A 24,408-nucleotide genomic window follows, 5' to 3' on the forward strand; every position below is an offset into this window, starting at 1 on the left:
TAAATTTTTATGTATATTTTTTCAGATATTTGCAGAGCAATAAACTCACAAAATTGGAATAATCCTTTACATATTAATAGTTCTGTATCAGGTTTTTCCCAACTTATATTATGAGCCTCTTACCATCCTTAAAAAAGCTTCAAAAAAACATCCAAAAGATATCTGGGTGAGGAATATGTTGGAGTTCTCTGTATGGGTTTTATACTATTTTTGCAACTGTACTGTAAGTTTGAAATTATTGCAAATTAAAGTTAAAAATAAAGAAAACATCCAATAGTTTTGAAAAAAACTATTAATAGTTTAGCTCTAAATTAAATTAGGGGGTAAAAACTATGTAGAAGAGAGAATATTTATTGCTATATTCATAGGATGAAAATCTAGGTGACAGTACCTTTTCCAGATTCATTTTCAAAACACTTCTAAAATAGGGGAAGGAAACAAACAAACAAACAAAGGCACCCAGTGTTCTTTTTTACTTTAGTTGCTCTTTTTCACTTTAATTATTATTCTTGTTATTTTTGTGTGTGTGGTAATGAAGGTGTCCGGGATTGATTTTGGTGATGAATGTACAACTATGTAATGGTACTGTGAACAATCGAACGTACGATTTGTTTTGTGAAAAAATAATAATAAATAAATAAATAAATAAATAAAATAAAATGCTGTTAGCTACCCACAAAAAAAAAAAAACAAAAAAAAAACAAACAAAAAAAAACTCACTTCTAAAGATTACAGACAGAAAGTACTACAAAAGTATTCAGGCAGTAAAGAAAAAGGGGACTGCAATTCAGGTAAGATACAAAAGAAAACCAAAAAAGACCTATTAAAAGAGTCACCTGCACAAAGAGTAAACGAAAAAGAAAAGAAATAGGAAAGGGGTTCCCTTTGAAGGGACTATCCATCACTTGTCAAATGTGGATTCCTAAACTCTAGACAAGACTGGACAGAACACAAATGTGAACAGGTGAACCATGGTTGTTCTTTTGTAGTACTAAGAGAAAATAGTCTGCTACTGCTACCAAAAAGGAGAGCTAACTTACAAACCATTCAAGGATAAGCTGTTCCTTTCATTCAGATTCACTCTGAATCTCTACATAGACTTACCCACACTTTCCCAAATTCTTTGTCTATTCTGAATCATTTTAACATAACAAATGAACAATTTTATTAAAGGTGAAAAAACAGCACAAATTATTTTGATATTTTATATACCACAGTGCTAGTGCTCCTGATAACTAAAGTATTCATTATTCCTTTACTATTTTAAGTTGTCACTTACATTCATTTTGTAATATATAGTATACAACTTCCTAATAAAACATTTATGTTTTTCTATAAAAACTAAGCTATGAGGAAAAAATTTAATCAATTATAATAGGAAATAAATTTTAAACCAGAAAAAAATAAAATGAGAGCTGTAACTACTTACAGCAGCCTTGGTCTGAGAAAGTGCATCCCACGATGTGGTTGTATGTGCTGTGAAAATTGATAATTACCAAATCAGAATTTCCAAAGTAATCCCTGGAATCTGCATTTAATAAGCTCACCAGTGACTGAAATGTACTCAAAAGTTTGACAACCACTTTGTTCGGCAGAACTATTCCTCAGATTTATTATATTGAGCCAAAATATGTTTCTTCTCCTTAACAGCCATCCTATAAAATCAAGCTTCCCAACATATGGTTTACAGTTGATTAGACAACTATGCCATTACTCCTTAGGGCACCTGGACTGATTACCCTGCTTACCTGCCGTCAGATATCTCTGACAATAAGCAGTGTCCTCAATTTATCCCAATGAGCTGAACACATAAATTTCGTGTTGTACTGTATTTCATATCGTGATGTGAAAAAGATTAGAAAACTACTCCAGACATCGAATTACCAGTAGAAACAAAGATAACAGCTATTTAGTCTTTCAGATAACAGCCCTTCAAATAGTATAAAACCACTTATTTCCTACGAGTCATCCTTTCTCTAGGAAAAAATATTTTCATCTCTTCCAAACACTCCTTACATGACTTGGTTTCCAGATCCCTTACAAACCCAATAGTCCTACTCCATATGTACTCTAGTTTGTCACTATCCCTCAAAAAATGTCTTGCCCTAAATTACCCCCCATGCATGCTCACAAAACAAAGAGTTAAATGAAACTACTACTTTTGCTTTCTGTGCATTATAGTAACCATAATAGGAGCTATACCATTCTCTGACATTAAGTGAGAATTTCTAAGAAACTGTACAAAATGAATTTTACATACATTGATTCACTTTAGAAAAGGATTCTTCCCTAAAAATGTTTACCATAGAATGGTTTTAAAGGTGCGGTCCTTGTATGCTTTAAAACAAAATTGAATTCTTAAAATTATTTATCCACTTTCTATAAATCACAGTATATGTATAATTTTCATTAATTGATTAGCACAAAATTTAATATACACAACCTAAAAAAGGGATTAAGTTCAGTTTTTTAAAAGATCATACCTTGAACAGTATCCTTGCTTTGAGAGTTCCTTGGATTTGATAAAGGCACCTCTTTTGATTTGTTGCTCCACATCCTGCCAATTTACCTACAATCACATCAGCAGCAGTCATTTGAACATCTATATTATAAATTTAGTAAAGAAAATGCCCTGACTACATTGCCCTTCATGAAAATCAGAAAAGAATTTTGTCATCCATAAAAGGCACAGTCTCTATTCTCTTAAGAGTTACTGATAATACAGTAACTTTATTTTTCCTTAGATCGTTAAACCATTAAACATTACATCATGACTCAAAGAAAAAGATCAGGATCTGCTTATACTAATTAAACAACTTGGTAACAAATCATATTATATTTACCTACAATATAGATGAATTATTCCATTGTTAAAGTCACAAAACAGCAATATAGAAAGTTTGGAAAACACAGGGGGAAAATCCCTCCCCCCAAAATCCTAACATAATCATTAAGATATTTTACATGTTCCCTATTCTTCTTTTCTTTTCTTTTTTTCTGTAATCACTGTAACTTCAATTTTATGTCCTACTTTACTTAACTGCTGGACATCTGTGGAGGATCTAAAATAAATCCACAAATTCTTTGATATTCCTTTCTGATGTAGAGCTCAACTATTCCTTCCTTGAATGTAGGCGGGCCTGACTGACTTGTTTTACCTAATTGAATGTGGCAGAACTGACAGTATATGACTTCCAAGACAGGTCATAAAAGGCATAAAAGGTATTACTGTCTCTCTCTCCTAAGGATCACTTGTTTTGGCTGAAGCCAGCTGCTGTATGATAGTCAAACAACTCTATGGAAAGATTCATGTGTCAAGGAACTCAGATCTCCTGCCTACAGCCATGTGAGTAAGCTATATTGGAAGCAGATCCTCCTGCCCAAGTCAAGCCTTCAGATGACTACACCCATAGCTAACATGTTGACTACAATTTAATGAGGCTCTGAGACAGAAACCTCTAGCTTAGCTGCTCCCAAATTCCTGATCCACAAAAAGTATGACATAATATACGTTTTCATGTTAAGCTGCCTGAATTGGGGGGTGGGGGTGGGGGGTTAATGTTATACAACAATATATAGCCAATATAATATTATGCCCATTTTTCTTTATTACAAATAACACTGAAATGAACATATTTGTATACAAGTTTTTGCTCATTTGGACTATTTATTTAGAAAAGGGTTTCAAGAGTACAAAATTGGACTAAAGAATGTGAAGAATATGCTCCTCTTGAGGCCGAAAGTCAAACCGTTTTTTTAAATTTACAATAATATAAGAACAAAGAAGTTTATACCTTTATTAATATTATGCATTATCTATTCCTTTTGCTGATTTAATAGCTTTAATTTGAATTTAGTGGATTACTAGCAAGATTAAACATTCTACGATCTAATTTAACCTTAGTTCATTTGTGAATTCTCTTTTACCTATTTTTGTGAATTATCTTTTATAATACTTTGCCCACTTACCTACCAAGATCTTAAAACATTTACTTCTCAATATGATTAGCTCTTTACATTACAAATATATTAACCCTTTGTCATACTTGATACAAATAATTTTCTGATTGGTTGTTTGCAAAGGCAGTAAATAATCTTAAATATTAAAGACCACAATTTAAATTTAAGAAAAAGAAAAGCTATTAAGTCCAAATACATAAAACTAAAAGGTGCTTGGCCTTAAGATGGCAGCATAGAGAGGAGTGGAAGCTAGTTAGTCCCTCTGGAACAACTAATAAACAACCAGGAACAACTAGTAAATAACCTGGAATAACAGCGGGGGGACAAATGTGACCATCCACTCATCATACACCAATCTGAATTGGGAGGAATGCCCAAGATCACAGCATAAAATCTGTAAGTAAAAACTGCAGATCCAAGCTGGGATCCCCTCCCCACCCCACAGCCCAAGCTGCAAAGCCTTGTGCTGCTAGAGAGCAACTCTCTCCGAACAAGTGAATACAGCTCAGCTGAACTCCAACTGGGGCTTTAATTAACAAACGTGGACTGCTCGATACAAGCTACGAATCCCCAACAAGCAGACAGAGGCTTTGGGTGACAACTGACCTTGGAGAGCAAGAGGGTGGCCACGGACTGGCCCTGAAGGGGGCTTTCTATCCCTGTTTCAGCTCAGTGGAGAAAGCCTCAGCCATTTTCAGTTCCCAGCACTCTGACCCAGACAAGGGTGGAGATAGCACAGGCAGAGAGAGACCATTCAAATGCTAATGACCTCTCCCTAGGGGATCTATCTTCCCTAAGAGGAAAGGAGTGGGGCCCAGCTCTACTACCTGCCTTCCATTCAGAACCAGACCCCAGAGCCTGGGGGAAAACAGCTACGGGCCACACCTCCTTACACCAGTCTAAAGTAACAGGCTGACAGGTGCCACCTGCTGGGCAGAAAAGCACAGTGACCTTAGGCCTCACAGGGTGTACCAATTTTCTAAGACACACCCTCAGGGAAACTGGATACTGTCTATTTCTTCCTTCTGGGACCTGAGCTCATTTTGCTCTGTGAAAATCTGATTGGAGTAACCAAGGAAACCATGCCTAGACAACAGAAAACTACAACCTACACTAAGAAAAATGAAGTTATGGACCAGTCAAAGGAACAAACTTACACATCAACTGAGATACAGAAATTTAAACAACCAATACTAAATCAATTCAAAAAGTTTAGGGAAGATATGGCAAAAGAAATGAACTGTATAACGAAAACACTGGGCGTACATAAGGTAGAAATTGAAAGTTCGAAAAACCAACTGGCAGAATCTATGGAAATGAAAGGCACAACGCAAGAGATAAAAGACACAACAGAAACATACAACAGCAGATCTCAGAAGGCAGAAGAAAACATTCAGGAACTGGAGATCTCTGCACCTGAAAGCCTATGCATAAAAGAACAGATAGAGAAAAGAATGGAAAAATATGAGCAACGTCTCTGGGAACTTAAGGACAAAACAAAAAGCAGGAATGTGAGTACCATTGATGTCCCAGAAAGAGAAGAGAAGGGAAAAGGGGCAGAAGCAATAATAGAGGAAATAATCAATGAAAATTTCCCAGCTCATATGAAAGACATAAAATCACAGAGCCAAGAAGCACAGCGTACCCCAAACAGAATAGATCTAAATAGGCCTATGCCAAGACACTTAATAATCAGATTATCAAATGTCAAAGATAAAGAGAGAATCCTGAAAGCAGCAAGAGAAAAGCAATCTATCACACACAAAGGAAACTTGATAAGACTATGCAGATTTCTCAGCAGAAACCTTAGAGGCAAGAAGGAAGTGGTGTGATATATTTATACTGAAAGAGAAAATCAGCAACTAAGAATCCTATATCCGGCAAAGCTGTCCTTCCAATAGAGGGAAAGCTCAAAATATTCTGACAGACAATGGCAGAGTTTGTGAACAAGATACCTGCTCTACAGGAAACACTACAGGGAGCACTGAAGACAGAAAGGAAAAGACAGGAGTGAGAGGTTTGGAACACAATTTTCGGAGACAGTAGCACAGCAATGTAAGTACACTGAACAAAGATGACTGTGAGTATGGTTGAATGAGGAAGGTTACAACCATGTGGGACACCAGAACAAAAGACAAAAGATAAAGACTGGGGCTGTTTAACTCAGGGAAACCTAGAGTGCTCAACGATTATAATAAAAGGTACAAATATGTTCTTACATGAGGTAGAACAAATGAATGTCAACATTGCAAGGTGTTAAAAATAGGGTGGGATTGCAGGGAAAATACAATCAATGCAAACTAGAGACTATAATTAAGAGAAACATTGTATTATGCTTCCTTTAATATAACAAAGACAATATACCAAAGCTAAATGCATATGGGGGTGGGGGAATAGGGGAAGGGAATGGGACTCCTGTTATTGGTGATGTTGTCTGACTCTCTATTCTACTTTAAGTTAATGCTGTCTTTCCTTTTGTTGCTTCCTAGCTGCCATGTTTTGTTCCATTTTGTTTTCTCTCTCTCTTTCTTTTCTTTTTTCTTTGTCTCTCTGCTCTGCCTTCTTCGACTCTTCCTTCTTTGTGGAAGAAATGGAGAGGTACTTATACAGACAGTGGTGATGGTGCTGAATACATAAATACGTGACTATACAAGGAACCAATGATTGTTTACTTAGGATGGAATGTATGGTGTGTGAACAAAATCGTCTTTAAAAAAATGGGTTGATGAAGAAAACTTGAGGGGACTATATTGAGTGAAATAAGACAGACACATAAAGACAAATATTGCAGGGTCTCACTGATATGAACTAATATGTAAACTCACAGACATGAAATATGTTACCAGGATATAGAATGAGGCTAAAGAATGGGGAGTGGTTGCTTACTATGAGCAGAATATTCAACTAGGCTGAACGCAAATGTTTAGAAATGGACAGAGGTGATGGTCACATGTTTTGAGAATAACTAACAGTGCTGAAGGTGTGTGAAGGTGGTGGAAAGGGTAAGCTCAGAGTCACGTATGTCACCAGAAGGAAAGCTGGAGGTTAAAAGATGGGAATGTATAGCACAGTGAATCTTGTGGTGGACAATGTCCGTGATTAACTATACAAATATTAGAAATCTCTCTCACGAACTAGAACAAATATATGATACTATAACTAGAAATTAATAATAGAGAGGCATAGGGAAAGAATGTACACCTATTGCAAACTATATACTACAGTTAGTAGTATTTTAACATTCTTTCATCAACAGTAACAAATGTACTATGCCAAAACTATGACTCAATAATGGAGAGGGGAAGTTTAGGGGTATGGGAGGATTTGAGATTCCTTTTCTTGTGTGTCTTTATCTCTTTTCTGGAGTAAAGAAAATGTTCTAAAAATTGAAAAAAATTAATTGTGGTTATGGATGCACAGCTGTATGATGGTACCATGGGCAACTGATTGTACACTTTGGATCTCTGGAGAGTTGCATGATATGAACAATCTCAATAAAAAAAAATTTAAAAAAAATCAAATAAAAGGCATAATTATATTTTTAAGAGAATTAATTTTACTTAGTATTTATAAATAATCCTAATTTATAAATTTTCTATGCAAAAAAATTCAAAAATTTTCTCAAAACAAATCTTTGCTTTAAAACTAAAATAAATGCTAAAATATACGGTAATTATCAATTTTCTAATGGGAAGGAGAAATAGAGTAAATAATGTAAAACTGTATATATCTGTATTCTCTATGTTTAGGGGATAATGCTAAAAACGCTGAGTGTAAATGAGTAAACAAAAAAGAACATCTATCTCTTCTACTTCAAAATGAATACCCTATTAATGGTCAATCATCTTCAAATATAAAGGACTTAATATTAGGAATACGACATTTATATACAATTTCATCCTGTGAATAAATTGTAGTATATTCACCATAAAGCAATGAGAATGAACTAATTACAACTACAAGCAACAATACAGCTGAATCTCGTGAACATTTTGAAAGAAGAATGACAGAAAGAAGATTTCATGCTATATGATTCTATCCTGTAAAGTATAAAACAGGCAAAATTAATCTATGGTGTTAGGAGTCAGGATAGCCATTATCCTTGGCTTGGTGGTAGGTGATGAATTGGAGCAAAGGGAGGGCTTTGAGGTACTGCTAATATTGTTTTCTTGATTTGGGTGCTGGATTCATGGGTATGTTGCAATTTGGGGAGTTCATCAAGCTGTATACACTTACGTGCTTTGTCAATATGTATTATTCTTCAATAAAAAGTATTTTCCAATAACATGAAAATTATATCCTGGTTTAGGTTTTAATTACCATTTTTAACTCAGCTCTATAATGCCTCTATTCGCATGAAGCATCTCAATTTTTCAACACCCCATCTTCTAAAATCCCTGTTACTCCATGGCCCCATAAGTGAGTATTTCTAACAGAATATAATTAAGTAAATCTGTTCTTTGGGTAAAAAAACATTTGTATATATGTATGTGTGTGTGTGTATATATGTGTGTGTGTGTATATATGTAATATTGCCATTTTCTTTAAAAATAGAAAAAAGAATTAAGTGGAAAAATTTGATTCATAGAAAGAAGAGAAACTAATCTGTCAAAAACTCTTACCTATCTTTAAAGCATAAATCTCAATTCGCAAAATGCCTCTTTTCCGATCACTTTAAAATGTTTACCAGGTCAAATACATTAAAATTATTTAAGATCACTTCTAGGGCAAAAATAAAACTACTTCCCAGCACAATGAATCAAAGACATCATGACAAAAACTGTATTCTACACAATGCTGGAACTTTGGAATTACTTATTTAGTAGGCATTTGTGTATTCTCTTTTGCCTATTTAATATGTCAAGAATTAAGAGAGGTGGACAAAAATCTATTACAATTTACTGGCCTTTTTGTCCATATCTCTTCATATTTCTTAAAGTTTAAGATTATATATCTTAATGCTATATTTGATACATAAAGGTTCATGGCTGTCATGCTGTCAAAAAATGACCATCTTTATCCCCAGAAAATGGATTTTAGTATTGAATTCTATTTTGTATGATACACAGAGTAATCATATAATATTGTATGCTATATGTGTGTATATACACATATACACATACACACATATAAATTTGTTCATTCATTCAGGGAACATTCATTGAGCATGTAAATACAATCTAGTGGAGGAAACACACATGAACAAATAGTTATAATACAATGTGAAAAGTGCTATAACAAAAATAGCATATATGTATCACGGTCCATAAAGAGGACTGTATCTTCTTATTCGTTCTCATATCCACAGGGCCCCTCAATAAATAAATAAACAAATGGCAGCACTGGAAGCTATTATGAGCTCAGTTTAAACAGAAGGAAATAAAGGGGAACCAAAGGCAGAGCTGACAGTGGAAGGACAAATGGGGAAAAGGGGTAGGGTGGGTCAACAGAAGGTAATAAAGAACATGATCACAGATCCAGTAGAGGTGGTTAAAAGCCAGACTGGGAAAAGTAATCAAAGAAAGGAACGGGAACAGGAAACACAATTTATATACACCACTAGGCCAGTAGCTGGGGTGGGGGGGGTGGGGGTGGGAATGAAAAACGAGGGCATGGTGCTAGAGAGGAAAAAATGGCCAGATGAAGCTGAAGAAAGAAAAGGACAAGATCATAGAGGGTTCCTCAGCAATGATCACATTTGTGTTTTAAAGGATCAAGTGTTGGTTCACTCCTTTCTTTTGCCTTCAGCATGGTTTTCACATACCAATCACGTAGCATCTATATCACTTTATTGGATTTCTCTTTACTGCAATGTAAGCTTCTGAAATTTTATAAAACTTAAGAGCACTTTTACTATTCATATAAGTGACCAAAACTTATTCCAGTCCCCATTTTACACTGAAATTACTTGTATCTTATAAAGGAAGTTACTTCATGCAAAAGTCTAAGCACACTTGAAAAATATTGCTTTGTTCAGGACTAAGGTGAAAAAAATCATGAAGAATTATAAAGATACTATATGTAGCATGCTTCTATTTGCATTATCCAGAATATCAATGGAAGCTCAAATCACAATCAACTTCCAAAAGTTAGCTAAGAATGAATCTACTAGGCCAAGAGAAAATTGAAACACAATTTCACTAAAGCTACCAAAAATACAAAAACTATCTGTTTAAAAATGATATAAATAAAAAGTGGAGGCACCTATAAATCAAATAAGAATGAAACTTTATAAATCTATTTGCCTACTTGATTGCAAACTGATATAAAGCCAACAAGGAATCCACACCTCAAGCATTGCCAAATATTCACCTCATAAGAGAATACAAAGTCTCACACAAAACTAACAGTCAATAGTCAAGAAATTCAAAAGAATCACATTTACCATTTAACTTTCTCTCTTATCATGCATGTTTACAGTTCAGAAATAGAATTGGGAAGAATGAAACAACTAACTTCAGAGAAAAGGAGCCAGGAGAATATTCACCTGTTTCTGGATCTCCCCACCTCCAAGTTCTCTCAGAAAACTTCTAACCAAAATTATATTTCCCCTCACTTGTATCTCCAAGCTTTCCCCCCTCCAGAATTCTTTCCATCATCATTTATACATAAACAAGTCTTCTTACTTTAAAAAACAAACAAACATAGAGCTGATGAATAAAAGCCAAAGGATAAAATGGTTGACCAGGAACTCCCTTTACAGTAACAAAAATTGCATGTTAATGGATTAAACTCACCAATCAAAAGACAGAGGTGGCAGAATCAATAAAAAAGTAAGACCCATCTATATGCTGTTCACAAGAGATTTATTTTAGACCAAAAGATACATGTAGGATGAAATTGAAAGGATGAAAAAAGATATTCCACAGCAGCAGTAACCAAAAAAAAAAAAAAAAAAACAAAAAAAAAAAAAAAAAAAAAAAAAAAAAAAAAAAACCTGAGGTAGCTATGCTAATATCAGATGAACTAGACTTTAAATGCAAAAAATGTAATAAGAAATAAAGAAGAACACTATAGATTAATAAAAGGGGCAATTCACTAAGAAGAAATAACAATCATAAATATTTATGCACCTAATCAAGGTGCCCCAAAGTACATGAGGGAAACACTAGCAAAACTGAAGGGAGTAATAGCTATCTGTACAATAATAGTGGGAGACTTCAACACACCATTCTCTTCAACAGATAAAACATCTAAACAGAGGATCAATAAGGAAACAGAACCTAAATAATATGATAATGAATTAGACCTAACAGACATATATAGAACATTGCACCCCACCAACAGCAATATATACATTCTTCCAGTGCTCATGGAACATTCTTCAGGACAGACCTGGGGCACAAAACAGGTCTTCATAAATTTTAAAAGACTGAAATTATACAAAGCACTTTCTCTAATCATAATGGAATGAAGCTGGAAATCAGTAACAGGTGGTGAACTGGAAAATTCACAAATATATGGAGGTTAAACAACACACTCAATCTGTGGTTCAAATAAGAAACTGCAAGAGAAATCAGTAAATATCTCAAGGCAAATGAAAATGAGAACACAACTTATCAAAACTTATGGGATGCAGCAAAGGCGGTGATGAAAGGGTAATTTATAGCCCTGAACACCTACATTGAAAAGGAAGAAAGAGCTAAAACCCAAAACCTAACTGAAAAACTGGAGAAACTAGAAAAAGAACAGCAAACTAACCCCAAAACAAGCAGAAGGAAAGAAATAATGAAGATTAGAGCAGAAATAAATGCAACTGAGAACAAAAGAACTACAGAATCAATAAAACCAAAAGTTGGTTCTTTGAGATCAATAAAATCAACAAACCCTTAACTAAACTGACAAAGACAAAAAAAGAGAAGTTGCAAATAAAATGAGAAATGACAGGGGGGTCATTACCACAGACCCCAAAGAAATTTAAAAAAAAATCATAAGAGGATATTACGAAGAACTGTACACCAACAAGCTAGACAACTTAGATGAAATGGACAAGTTTCTACAAATGCATGAACAACCTACACTGACTCTACAAAACACAGAGGATCTCAACAGACCAATAACAAGTAAAGAGATTGAACCAATCATCAAAAACCTTCCAACACATCAATATAGCAACATAAACAGCTACTGAAAATTTCTTCCCAGAGATTAAGCAAAAAAAGGACAAGCCTCACTTGTTCAGAACTCTGGAGGAAGATATAGACTGTAGAAGGATTCCACAAATGCTGAACAGAAGAAAGAAAAATATCAGGTAGGAAACCTCCATCCCAGACTGGCTGGTCCTCTCGCCTCCCCCTCACTCAGTCCCATGCAGCTTGATCCCAGAGGCAGCAGCCAGGATCCCTCCCATCTCCCACTACAGACACAGATTATAAAATCTCTCTCATCAGTGAGACAGATCCTCGCCTATATCCAGACACAGAGACCCAAGCCCATAGGGACCCATGGCAGGAAATAAGCCACGGAGGAGGGCAGAATACAAAAGGACAGCAAGGAAGAGCTTCTAAAATGAGGATCATGGAGGAAATCACAAAATCTTCCCTAAAAGCAGCAAGTATCCAGGCAGAAACTACCTAAATCAACTGTTTGGGGATCCAGGGGAAAGGGAGGACATCTCAAGGCCCAGGTCAGCAAGGGACTAAGAGTCTGAGGAAACATGGACAGAGACTGTTTCCAACCCTGGGTCCTGGTGCCCATCCTCCACCCATATGGAAAACAGGAGCTGGAGGCCCGACCCTTGCCCACAGGATAGCTGCAGACTGGGGCAGCTGGGAGAATCTGCCGCCACAAGTAAAGTGGGGGACACAGCCCCACATTGAGCCAGACTTTGGTCATCAAAGTGAGGGCAAGGAACCCCACAGTTTCAGCCCCTCCCAGTCAGATGCTGCCAGGGCTCCAGAATGTAAACAGCTTCAGAGGACAATTAAGTCACCTAATAGTGCCATCTGCAAGGCAGGCCACAAAGTGCAGGGGACATGCAGGGCTTTTCAGAGCCTCACCAGACCCTATCCCAGGACCACTGGAGTTGGTCTACATCCCCTGCACACGTACCCAACCCTGTTTGGGCTGAGAAATACAGATGAAACAACTGTCAAAGTAGGGCCCTAATACAAACTCAGGCAAACAACTAAACCCTACACGAGAGAGAAACTGACCTTCAGAATAGACCCATCAAGATAATCAGATGAACAGATACCAGCCAAAAAATCACAAGGCGTACTAAAACTCAAGAAAAAATGGCCTAGTCAAAGAACAGATCAAAAAGTCGGAAGAGATACAGAATCTGGAACAACTAATCAGAGATGTGCAAACAAATCTCCTGAATCAATTCAAAGAAATTAAGGAAATGTGTATAAAGAGATAGAGCATATTAAGAAGACACAAAAAGCATAAAGAATTTGAAAGAATACATAGAAAATTAACAGATACTATGGAAATAAAAGACTCTGTGGATGAAATTAAAAATATACTGGAGAGAACCTAAGATGGTGGCTAGGAGAGACAGGGCAAAAAAACACCTCCATGAAAAATACTAGATAAAAGCCAGAAAGTGAACCAGAACACCAATTCCAGTGATGCACCAGACGGACTAGGTCTGCTAAATCCATAGGGACCGTGCACTTGGTGAAACCGGGAGTCTGTGTTCTGAAACGAGTGAGTAAGTTGCTGAATTTCCGGCAGCCACGCTGTGGAGTGGGGAAACCAAGGGTTGGCATTTGGAGGCAGACTAGTTCTTTTACAAAAAAAAACCCAAAAGTGGCTGCAGATACAGTAGCAAGAGCCGCGCAGTGAGGCGCAGCAGGAACGGGTCGTGCAGACGCCTCGGTATATGGCGTGGAAGATAGCCTTTGACGCACCTGCTCCTAATTGTCTCAGAGCAGGGAAGGCAGAGTTGTGCCAAAGGGGAAAAAACCTACGCCCCTTGCAGCCATCTTCCCAGCAGGCTGGGAATGCTCCTGCCTGGCACCAGAGCCACAGCCCAGAGCCGTGCCAAAAAACCCAGTGTGATCGGAAATGTTTCCAGCAAAACACCTACATGCCAGTATCGGGAGTGGACACAGACTTTCGTGCACCCCGCAGCTAATTGTCCCAGAGCTGGGAAACAGAGCCGGGTCTAAAATGGGGGAAATTAACCACACCCCCAATCAGCCATCCTTTCAGTAGTCTGGGAGCACACCTACACGGCCTGGCTGGCTCAGCACTTCCCTTGAGGGACAACGTTGCACTTGTGAGGTAGCACAGCTTTCCCTCGGCAGATGGCCCTAGAAGGGCAAGGCTTGGAGGAGGGGACCCACTCAGAGGTCCAGGGACCATATGCCAATACCAAAGACTTGTGGGGTCAGCAGCAGACACAATCTGTGGCGAGACTGAAATGAAGGTTTAGATTCTTACAACAGCCCTTAAATCTTCCGGAACATGTGGGAAGTTTGATTGTTAAAGCTGCCCTCCCTCCCTAGCGCTCAGACACATACCCCACAATCAGGGTGGACAGCATCAACACTGCACCCAAACTTAGTGCACCAATTGGACCCCCACAAGAATCAGACCCCCACACACCACAAAGACCAAAGTTGGAGAGAACTGACTATTGAGGGGAATAGGTGACTCACAGACACCATCTACAGGATAGTTAGAGAAAGTATAAGCCACCAAGCTGTAGATCTGACAAATTAGAGATTTATCTTTGAATAATCCTACATAAACCGAAAAGAACCTATCAAGTAAAGCAAATGCCAAGAGGCCAAAAACAACAGAAAATTTTAAAGCATATGATAAAACCAAACAAAATGGATAACCCCAAACCCAAACACCCAAATCAAAGATGAGAAGACACACAGTACTTGGAACAATTAATCAAAGAACTAAAGACAAACAATGAGAGCATGGCACAGGGACATAAAGGACATGAAAAAGAGCATGGCACATTGATATAAAGGACATGAAGAAGACCCTAGAAGAGCATAAAGAAGAAAGTGCAAGAGTAAATAAAAAAAATAGATGATCTTATTGGAAATAAAAAAAACTGGTGACCAAATATTAAAAGAGTTCTTCTGGATACTCACAGTACAAGACTAGTGGAAGCTGAACAACAAATCAGCGACCTCGAGGACCACCGAATGGAAAATGAAAGAACAAAAGAAAGAATGGAGAAAAAAATTGAAAAAATCGAAATGGACCTCAGGGATATTGATAGATAAAATAAAACGTCCAAAGTTTATAAGACTCATTGGTGTCCCAGAAGGGAGAAGAGAAGGTAAAGGTCTAGAAAGTGTATTCAAAGAAATTGTTGGGGAGAAACTTCCCAAATCTTCTACACAATATAAATACACAAAGCATAAATGCCCAGCAAACTCCAAATAGAATAAATCCAAATAAACCCACCCCGAGACATATTCTGATCAGACTCTCAAATACTGAAGAGAAGGAGCAAGTTCTGAAAGCAGCAAGAGAAAAGCAATTCACCACATACAAGGAGGAAACAACATAAGACTAAGTATGACTACTCAGCAGCCATCATGGAGGCGAGAAGGCAAGTGGCATGAACATATTGAAAATTCTGAGAGAGAAAAATTTCCAACCAAGAATACTTGATCCAGCAAAGCTCTCCTTCAAATATGAGGGAGAGCTTAAAATTTTCACAAACAAATGCTGAGAGATTTGCTAATAAAAGTCCCTGCCCTAATTCACACACTAAAGGGAGCCCTACTGACAGAGAAACAAAGAAAGGAGAGAGAGATATGGAGAAAGGTTCAGTACTAAAGAGATTCAATATTGGTTCATTAAAGGACAATAAGAGAGAGAGGGAAAAAATATATCTGACAAACATAAACCAAAGGATAGGATAGCTGATTCAAGAAATGCCTTCACAGTAATAACATTGAATGTAAATGCATTAAACTCCCCAATTAAAACATATAGATTGGCAGAATGGATAAAAAAATATGAACCATCAATATGTTGCATACAAGAGATTCATTTTAGACACAGGGACACAAAGAAATTGAAAGTGAAAGGATGGAAAAAAATATTTCATGCAAGCTACAGCCAAAAGCTACAGCTACAGGAATAGCAATATTAATCTCAGATAAAATAGACTTTAAATGCAAGGATGTTATGAGAGACAAAGAAGACCACTACATACTAATAAAAGGGGCAATTCAACAAGAAGGAATAACAATCATAAATGTTTATGCACCCAATCATGGTGCCACAAAATACATGAGAGAAACACTGGCAAAACTAAAGGATGCAATGGATGTTTCCACAATAATTGTGGGAGACTTCAACACATCACTCTCTCCTATAGATAGATCAACCAGACAGAAGACCAATAAGGAAACTGAAAACCTAATCAATTGGATAAATGAATTTGATTTAACAGACATATATAGAACATCACATCCCAAATTACCAGGATACACATTCTTCTCTAGTGATCACGGAACTTTCTCCAAAATAGACCATATGCTGGGACATAAAACAAGCCTCAATAAATTAAAAAAAAAAAACTGAAATTATTCAAAGCACATTCTCTGACCACAATGGAATACAATTAGAAGTTAATAACCATCAGAGACCTAGAAAATTCACAAATACCTGGAGGTTAAACAACACACTACTAAAATAAATGGTTTATAATAGAGAATGTAGGAGAACTAGCAATAGAGAGCAATTAATGAAGGGGGGACAATAACCCAATAAGAACAGATAAGCTATCGTGGGCAAATTTAAGGTTCTGGGAATACCCAGGAATGACTATGGTTTGTTAATTTCTGATGGCTATGGTAGGAACAAGTTCACAGAAATGTTCCTATATTAGGTTATTTTCTTGCGGTAGAGTAGGAACATGCTGGAAGTAAAGTGGTTATTTTAGGTTAGCTGTCTTTTTCTTACTCCCTTGTTATCGTCTGTTTGAAAATTTTGTGTGTGTGTGTGTATCTTTCTTTAAAAAACTTTTTTCTTGATATAGTTAATTTAAAGAAAATAGTTAATTAAGAGTCAATGACGATCAATGCAATATATGATACTGGAGTGGATCTAAGAATGGAGGAGAAAAGCTCAAAGGGGGCAAAAGGAAAAACTGGAATATAGAATTTAAGCTTTATATCCATATTAATTTTCTTGAATTAACTACAGTTGAGTTAATGACATAAGTGAATATCCTTGTTCACAGATAATGTACATGGAAGTGTTATGAGTTCAAGGAGTATGATATATGCAACCTGCTTTCAAATGTTCAGAAGATGATAAATGAGTAGATAGATAATTGATAGAAAGATAATAGATATAGTTGAAAGAAAGGAAGGAAGAAGGAAGGAAGGAAGGAGGAAGCAACTGAAAAGGTAGCAAAATGTAAAATTGGTAGATATGGGTATCTAGGGGTGGGGGGTGTTGGAGTTCTCTGTATGGGGTTTGTATTGTATTTGCAACTGTCCTATATGTGAAATTATTTCAAAATAAAAATTAAAAAATATATACTGGAGACATGCAGATTTCAAGAGGCAGAAGAAAGAAATCAGAGAGCTAGTAGGACAGAGCAACCTAATTTGAACAGACAAAAGAACAAATGGAGGAAAAAAATGGAAAAGTTTAAGCAGGATCTCAGGGAAATGACTGAAAACACAAAGCACAAAAATATACGCATCATGGGAGACCTAGAAGGAGAAGAGAAGGGAAAAGCGCCAGGAAGAATATTCAAAGAAATAATGACTAAAAAATTCCCAACCCTTACGAAAGACATAAATATGCAAATCCAAGAAGCCCAACATACACCAAACAGCATGAATCTGAATAGACCCACTTCAAGAGACACAGACTTTCAAATGCTGAAGGAGACAATTCTGAAAGCAGCAAGAGAAAAGCGATTCATCACATACAAGGGAAGCCAAATAAGACTAAGTGCTGATTTCTCATCAGACACTACAGAGTCAAGATGGCAGTGGTACAATATATTTAAGATACTGAAAGACAAAAATTGCCAGCCAAGAATTCTCTATCCAGCAAAGTTATCTTTCAAAAATGAGGGAGAGTTGAAAACATGCACAGATAAACAGAAGCTGAGAGAGTTCGTTTATATGAGCCAAGAACTACTAAGGTGTGTCCTGTCAGATGTAAAAAAAAAAGACAGGAAGAGAGAAGTCTGGAGAGGGTACAGAATTGAATATTCATAAGGGTAACTTAGAGAATTAAAAAAAGAGAGAGAACAAAAAAATAGATCTGACAAGAAAAAATCCAAGGATAAAATGGCTGAATCAAGAACTGCCCTTACACTAATAACTTTGAATGTTAATGAATTAAACTTCCCAATCAAAAGACCCAGATTGGCAGAACAGATTTAAAAATATGATCCTTCTATCAGCTGTTTACAAGAGACTCATCTTAGACCCAAAGATGCAAATAGGAAGAAAGTGAAAGAATGGAAAAAGATATTCCATGCAAGTTGTAATCAAAAGAAAGCTGGGGAAGCTACACCAATATCAGACAAAATAGACTTTAAATGCAAAATGTTATAAGAGATAAAGGACACTATATAGTAACAAAAGGGCAATTCACCAAGAAGAAATACAAATCATAAACTGTCATGCACCAACCAAGGTGTTTCCAAAGTACATGAAGGAAATACTGGCAAAATTGAAGGTAGTAATAGACACTCTACCATAAATAGTAGACTTCAACACACCCACTCTCCTCCAATAGAGAGAACAACTAAACAGAGGACCAATAAAGAAACAGAGAACCTAATAATATAATAAATAAACTAAACCTAAAAGACATATATAGAACACTGCATCCCAAAACAACATGATACTGGTTCTTCTCAAGTGCTCATGGAACATACTCAAAGATAGACCATATGCTGGGGCTCAGAACAGCTCTTAATAAAAGTAAAAAAGACTGAAATTACACAAACGTACTTTCTCTGGATCATAATGGAACGAAACTGGAAATCAACAACATGGAGAACCCAGAAAAATACACAAACAGATGGAGGTTAAACAACATGCTCTTAAACAATCAGTGAGTCAAAGAAGAAACTGCAAGAGAAATCAGTAAATATTTCGAGACAATGAAAACAAGAACACAATGTATCAAAACTTATTGTATGTATCAAAGGTGGTGGTGCTGAGAGAGAAATTTATAGCCCTAAACACCTACAATAAAAAGGAAGAAAGAGCTAAAAGCAATATCAAGGGCCTAACCTGACAACTGGAAGAAACTGGATAAAGAAACAGCAAACAAATTCCAAACAAGAAGAAGGGAGAAATAACAAATAATTAGAGCAAGAATTAATGAATGGAGAATGAAAAAACAAAAGAATCAATAAAACCAAAAGTTAATTCTTTGAGAAGATCAATAAAATCGACAAACCCTTAGCTAGACTGAAAAAGAACAAAGAGAGAAGCTGCAAATAAATAGAATCAGAAATGAGAGGGTGGCATTACCATGGGACCCAGAAGAAATAAAAAAAGATCATAAGTGGTTACTATGAACAATTGTGTGCTAACAAACTAGACAACTTAGATGAAATGGACAAGTTCCGACAAACACACAAACAACCTACACTGACTCAAGAAGAAATAGAAAAAAAAAAAAAGAAAAAGAAAAAAGAAAAGAAAAGAAGAAATAGAAGACCTCAACAAACCAATCACAAGTAAAGAGACCAAATCATCATCAAAAACCCTACTCAACAAAGTAAAGCCCAAGATCGGACAGCTTCACAAGTGAGTTTTACCGAGCATTCCAAGAATAATTAATATCATTCCTGCTCAAACTCTTCTAAAAACTTGAAAAGGGAATACTACTATCTAACTCATTCTATGAAGCCATCACCATAATACCGAAGCCAGATAAAGATACTATCAGAAAACTTCTGACCAATCTCTATAATAAATGTAGATGGAAAAATCCTCAACAAAATACTTACAAAAAGAATTCAACAACATATTAAAAGAATTATACACCATGACCAAGTGAGTTTTTATTCAGGTATGCAAGAGTGGTTTCAACACAAGGAAATCAATTAAAGTAATACACCACATTAACAAATTAAAAGGAAAAAAACATGATCATCTTGATTTACCAATAAAAGGCATTTGACAAAATTCAGTATCCTTTCATGATAAAAAAGTTGAAAAGGTAAGAACTGAAGGAAACTTCTTCAACATGATAAAAGGCATATATGAAAAATCCACAGCTAACATTATACTCAATGGTAAGAGACTGAAAGCTTTCTCTCTAAGACTGAGAAAAAACAAAGATGCCCACTGTCACCTACTGTTATTCAACACTGTACAAGGAAAATTCTCTACTAGATTCATTAGGCAAGAAAGAAAATAAAAAGGTATCCCAGTTGAAGAAGGAGAGTAAAACTGTCACTATTTGCAGATGACATGTTCCTGTATTTAGAAAATCCATTAAAAAATGACAACTTACTAGCTACTTGAGCTCATAAGCAACTTCAGCCAAGTGGCGGGATACAAAATCAACATGCAAAGATCTAGTAACCAATAACAAGCTATTTGAAAAAGTAATGAAGGAAAAAATCCATTTACAATAGCAACTAAAAGAATCAAATATTTAGGAATGAACTTAATCAAGGATGTAAAGGATTTGTACACAGAAAACTATAAAACATTGCTAAAAGAAATCAAAGAGGACCTGAAGAAATGGAAAGATATTCTGTGTTCATGGACTGGAAGACCAAATGTCATTAAGATGTCAATTCTACCCAAACTGATGTACAGATTCAATGCAATAACAATCAAAATTCCAACAGACTGCTTTGTAGACATGGAGACACTAATTATCAATTTTATTTGGAAGGGTAAGGGGCCTCAAATAGCCAAAAAACACATTGAAAAAGAAAAATGAAATGGGAGGCATCATGCTTTCTGAATTTAAAGCGTATTATATAGCCACTGTGGTCAAAACAGCATGATGCTGACATAAAGACAGATATATAGATCAACAGAATTGAATTGAGAGCTCAGAAATAAACCCTCGGATCTAAGTTCAACTGATTTTTGACAAGGCTCCCAAGCCTAATGGGACACAACGGTTTCTTCAATAAATGGTGTTGGTAGAACTGGATATCCATAAACAAAAGAATGGAAAAGGACCCCATCTCACACCCTATCAAAAATTAACTCAAAATAGATCAAAGACCTAACTATAAGAACCAGTACCATAAAACTCCCAATGTAGGGAAACATCTTCAAGATCTAGTGATAAGTGGTAGTTTCTTAAAACTTCACACCCAAAGCATAAGCAACGAAAGAAAAAATAGATAAATGGGAACTCCTCAAAACTGAATACTTCAGTGCTTCAAAGGACTTTGTTAAAAGGGTGAAAAGGCAGCCAACTCAATGGGAGAAATATTTGGAAACCACATATCTGATAAGGGTTTGAAATCCAGAATATATAAAGAAATCCTACAACTCAACATTAAAAAGACAAACAACCCAATTTAAAAAATGGGCATTGTTAGAAATTGAATAAATGTGTTCAATTTTTCATTAAAAAAAAAAAAATGGGCAAAGGCCATGAATAGACACTTCTCCAAAGAGGAAATACAGATAGCTAAAAAGCACATGAAAAGATGCTCAGCTTCACTATTAGGGAAATGCAAATCAAAACCACAATGAGATATCATCTCACACCTACTAGAATGTCTATTAGACAAACAGGCAAAGACAACTGTTGGAGAGAACATGGAGAAATTGAACACTTATTCACTGCTGATGAATGTAAAATGGTACAGCCACTGTAGAGGACTGTTTGGTGGTTCCTCAGAAACCTAAGTTTAGAGTTGCCGTACAACCGGCAATTCTACTACCTGGGATATACCCGGAAGTACCTTAAGCAGGGATACAAACAGACATTTGCACACCGATGTTCATAGCAGCATTATTCACAATTGCCAAAAGATGGAAACAACCCAAGTGTGCATCAACAAATGAATGGATAAACAAAATGTAGTATATTCATACTATGGAATACTATGCAGCAGTAAGAAGGAATGAAGTCCTAAAACAGCTATCACATGGATGAACCTTGAGGAAATTACGTTAAATGAAATAAGTCAGACACAAAAGGACAAATATTTAATGATCTCACAGATATGAACTAATTATAATACGTAAACTCATAGCATATAATATAGAATAGGTTACCAGGACACAGAATAAGGCTAAAGAATGGAGTGTGGTTGCTTAATATGTGCAGAATACTTAACTGGGGTGAACTTAAACATTTAGAAATGGATAGAGCTGACGATAGCACGTTATTGTGAGAATAATTAACAGTGCTGAATGGTGTGTGAAAGTGGCGGAAAGGGGAAGTTTAGAGCCCTGTATGTCACCAGAAGGAAAGCTGGAGGCTAAAACTTGGGAGTGTATAACACAGTGAATCTTCTGGTGGATAATGACTGTGATTAACTGTACAAATGTTAAAAAGTTATTTCATGAACTAGAATATACGACACTATTACAAGGAGTTAATAATAGAGGGGTATATGGGGGAAAAAGTACCTATTGAAAACTATGGACTACAGTTAACAGTAAAATCTTAATATTCTTTCATCAACAGTAACAAATGTACTACACCAATACTGTGGGTCAATAATAGGAGGGAATAAAGAGGATGGGATGTTTTGAGTTTTCTTTTTTATTTTTTTCTGGAGTAATGAAAAGGTTCTAAAATTGATCATGGTGATGTATGCACAACTATTTGATGATACTGTGAGCCACTGATTGTACACTTCGGATGGTTCGTATGGTGTATGAATATATCTCAATAAAATTGCATTTAAAAAAAAAACAAAACTCCAGAACCTAAGACGGTGGCTAGGTGAGACAGGGCAAAAAAAACACCTCCATGAAAAATACTAGATAAAAACCAGAAAGTGATCCAGAACACCAGTTCCAGAGTAGCACCAGCCAGACAAGGTCTGCTAAATCTACAGGGACCGTGCATTTGGTGAAACCAGGAGTCTGCATTCTGAAACAAGTGAGTGAGTTGGCTGAAAGTCCCTCAGCCATGCTGCGGTGTGGGGAAATGGTGGGTTGGCGTTTGGAGACGGACTAGTTCTTTTTTTAAAAAAAAAAAAAAGCCAAAGAGCAGCTGCAGATACAACGGGAGCAGGCTGGGCTAACGCCTTGGTGTCTGGTGTGGAGGATACCCCTTCCCATACCCGCTGCTGACTGTCTCAGGCCCAGGGGTGCAAAGGGGAGCCAAAGGGAGAAAGGACCGAATGACTTGCAACCATCTCCCTGGCAGGCGGGGGACGCTCCTGCCCGGGGCTGGACCCACAGCCCAGAGCCGCGAGGGGAAGCCCAGTGTGATGGGGAGTCTTTCCCGCAGCACCCCGCACACGCCACAGTGTCAGCCATGGACAGTGGCCTTTAATACACCCACGGCTGATTGAACTGGAGCTGGGAGGGCAGTGCTGTGCAGAAAGGGGGAAGTTAATGCGTCCCATTCAACCACCTTTGAAGCGGGCTGGGAACGTCCCGGCATGGCCTGGCATCCCAGGGCTTCCCTGGAGGCCGGTGCACACTTGTGACACGGCATGGCCCCCTCTCAGCAGAGGTTCTGGAAGAGCACAGCAGGGAAGGGGGAACCACTTGGAAATCCCAGGGAACCTACACCAATACCAAGGACTTGTGGGTCAGCGGCAGAGAACAGCCTTAAATCTCCAGGAACACCTGGGAGGTCTGATTATTAAAGCTGCTCTTCCTCCCTAACCACTCAGACACACACCCCAACAACACACCCAAATTAAGTGCACCTATTGGATCCCACAAGAGTCAGATCTCTACACACCACAAAGACAAAGTAGGGAGAACTGACTTGAGGAGAACAGGTGACTCACGGACACCATCTGCTGGTTAGATAGAGAAAGTGTATGCCACCAAGATGCAGTTCTGACAAATTACAGATCAAGTAAAGCAAATGCCAAGAGGCCAAAAACAACAGAAAATCTTAAAGCATATGAAAAAACCAGATGATATGGGTAACCCAAACCCAAACACCCAAATCAAAAAGATCAGAAGACACACAGTACTTGGGGCAATTAATCAAAGAACTACAGACAGGCAATGAGAGCATGGCACAGGATATAAAGGACATGAAGAGGAGCATGGCACAGGATATACAGGATATAAAAGACATAAAGAAGACCCCAGAAGAGCATAAAGAAGAAACTGCAAGAGTAAATAAAAAAATAGAAGATCTTATGGAAATTAAAGAAACTGTAGGCCAAATTAAAAAGACTCTGGATACTCATAATATAAAATTAGAGGAAGTTGAACAACGACTCAGCCTCCTAGAGGACCACAGAATGGAAAATGAAAGAACAAAAGAAAGAATGGAGAAAAAAATAAAAAAAATCGAAATGGATCTCAGGGATTTGACAGATAAAATAAAACGTCCAAATTTAAGACGCAC

At 36.8% G+C, this 24,408-nt stretch overlaps 1 protein-coding gene across 4 annotated transcripts in view; it reads right to left on the bottom strand.

The window, feature by feature from the left end:
• CEP350 (centrosomal protein 350) overlaps window positions 1–24,408 on the bottom strand; it is a 261,140-nt gene that overhangs the window by 226,881 nt on the left and 9,851 nt on the right. For all 4 annotated transcript variants that reach the window (XM_037825243.1, XM_037825242.1, XM_037825245.1 and 1 more), the window contains exons 2-3: window positions 2,484–2,569; window positions 1,430–1,476 (exon numbers count right to left, since the gene is read on the bottom strand). In XM_037825243.1, coding sequence (XP_037681171.1) covers window positions 1,430–1,476; window positions 2,484–2,556 — 120 coding nt within the window. In that variant the 5' untranslated portion in view covers window positions 2,557–2,569. The remainder of the gene's footprint in view (window positions 1–1,429; window positions 1,477–2,483; window positions 2,570–24,408) is intronic.

This window comes from Choloepus didactylus, chromosome 2 (assembly GCF_015220235.1).
Source record: "Choloepus didactylus isolate mChoDid1 chromosome 2, mChoDid1.pri, whole genome shotgun sequence".
Lineage (NCBI taxonomy): Eukaryota > Metazoa > Chordata > Mammalia > Pilosa > Megalonychidae > Choloepus > Choloepus didactylus.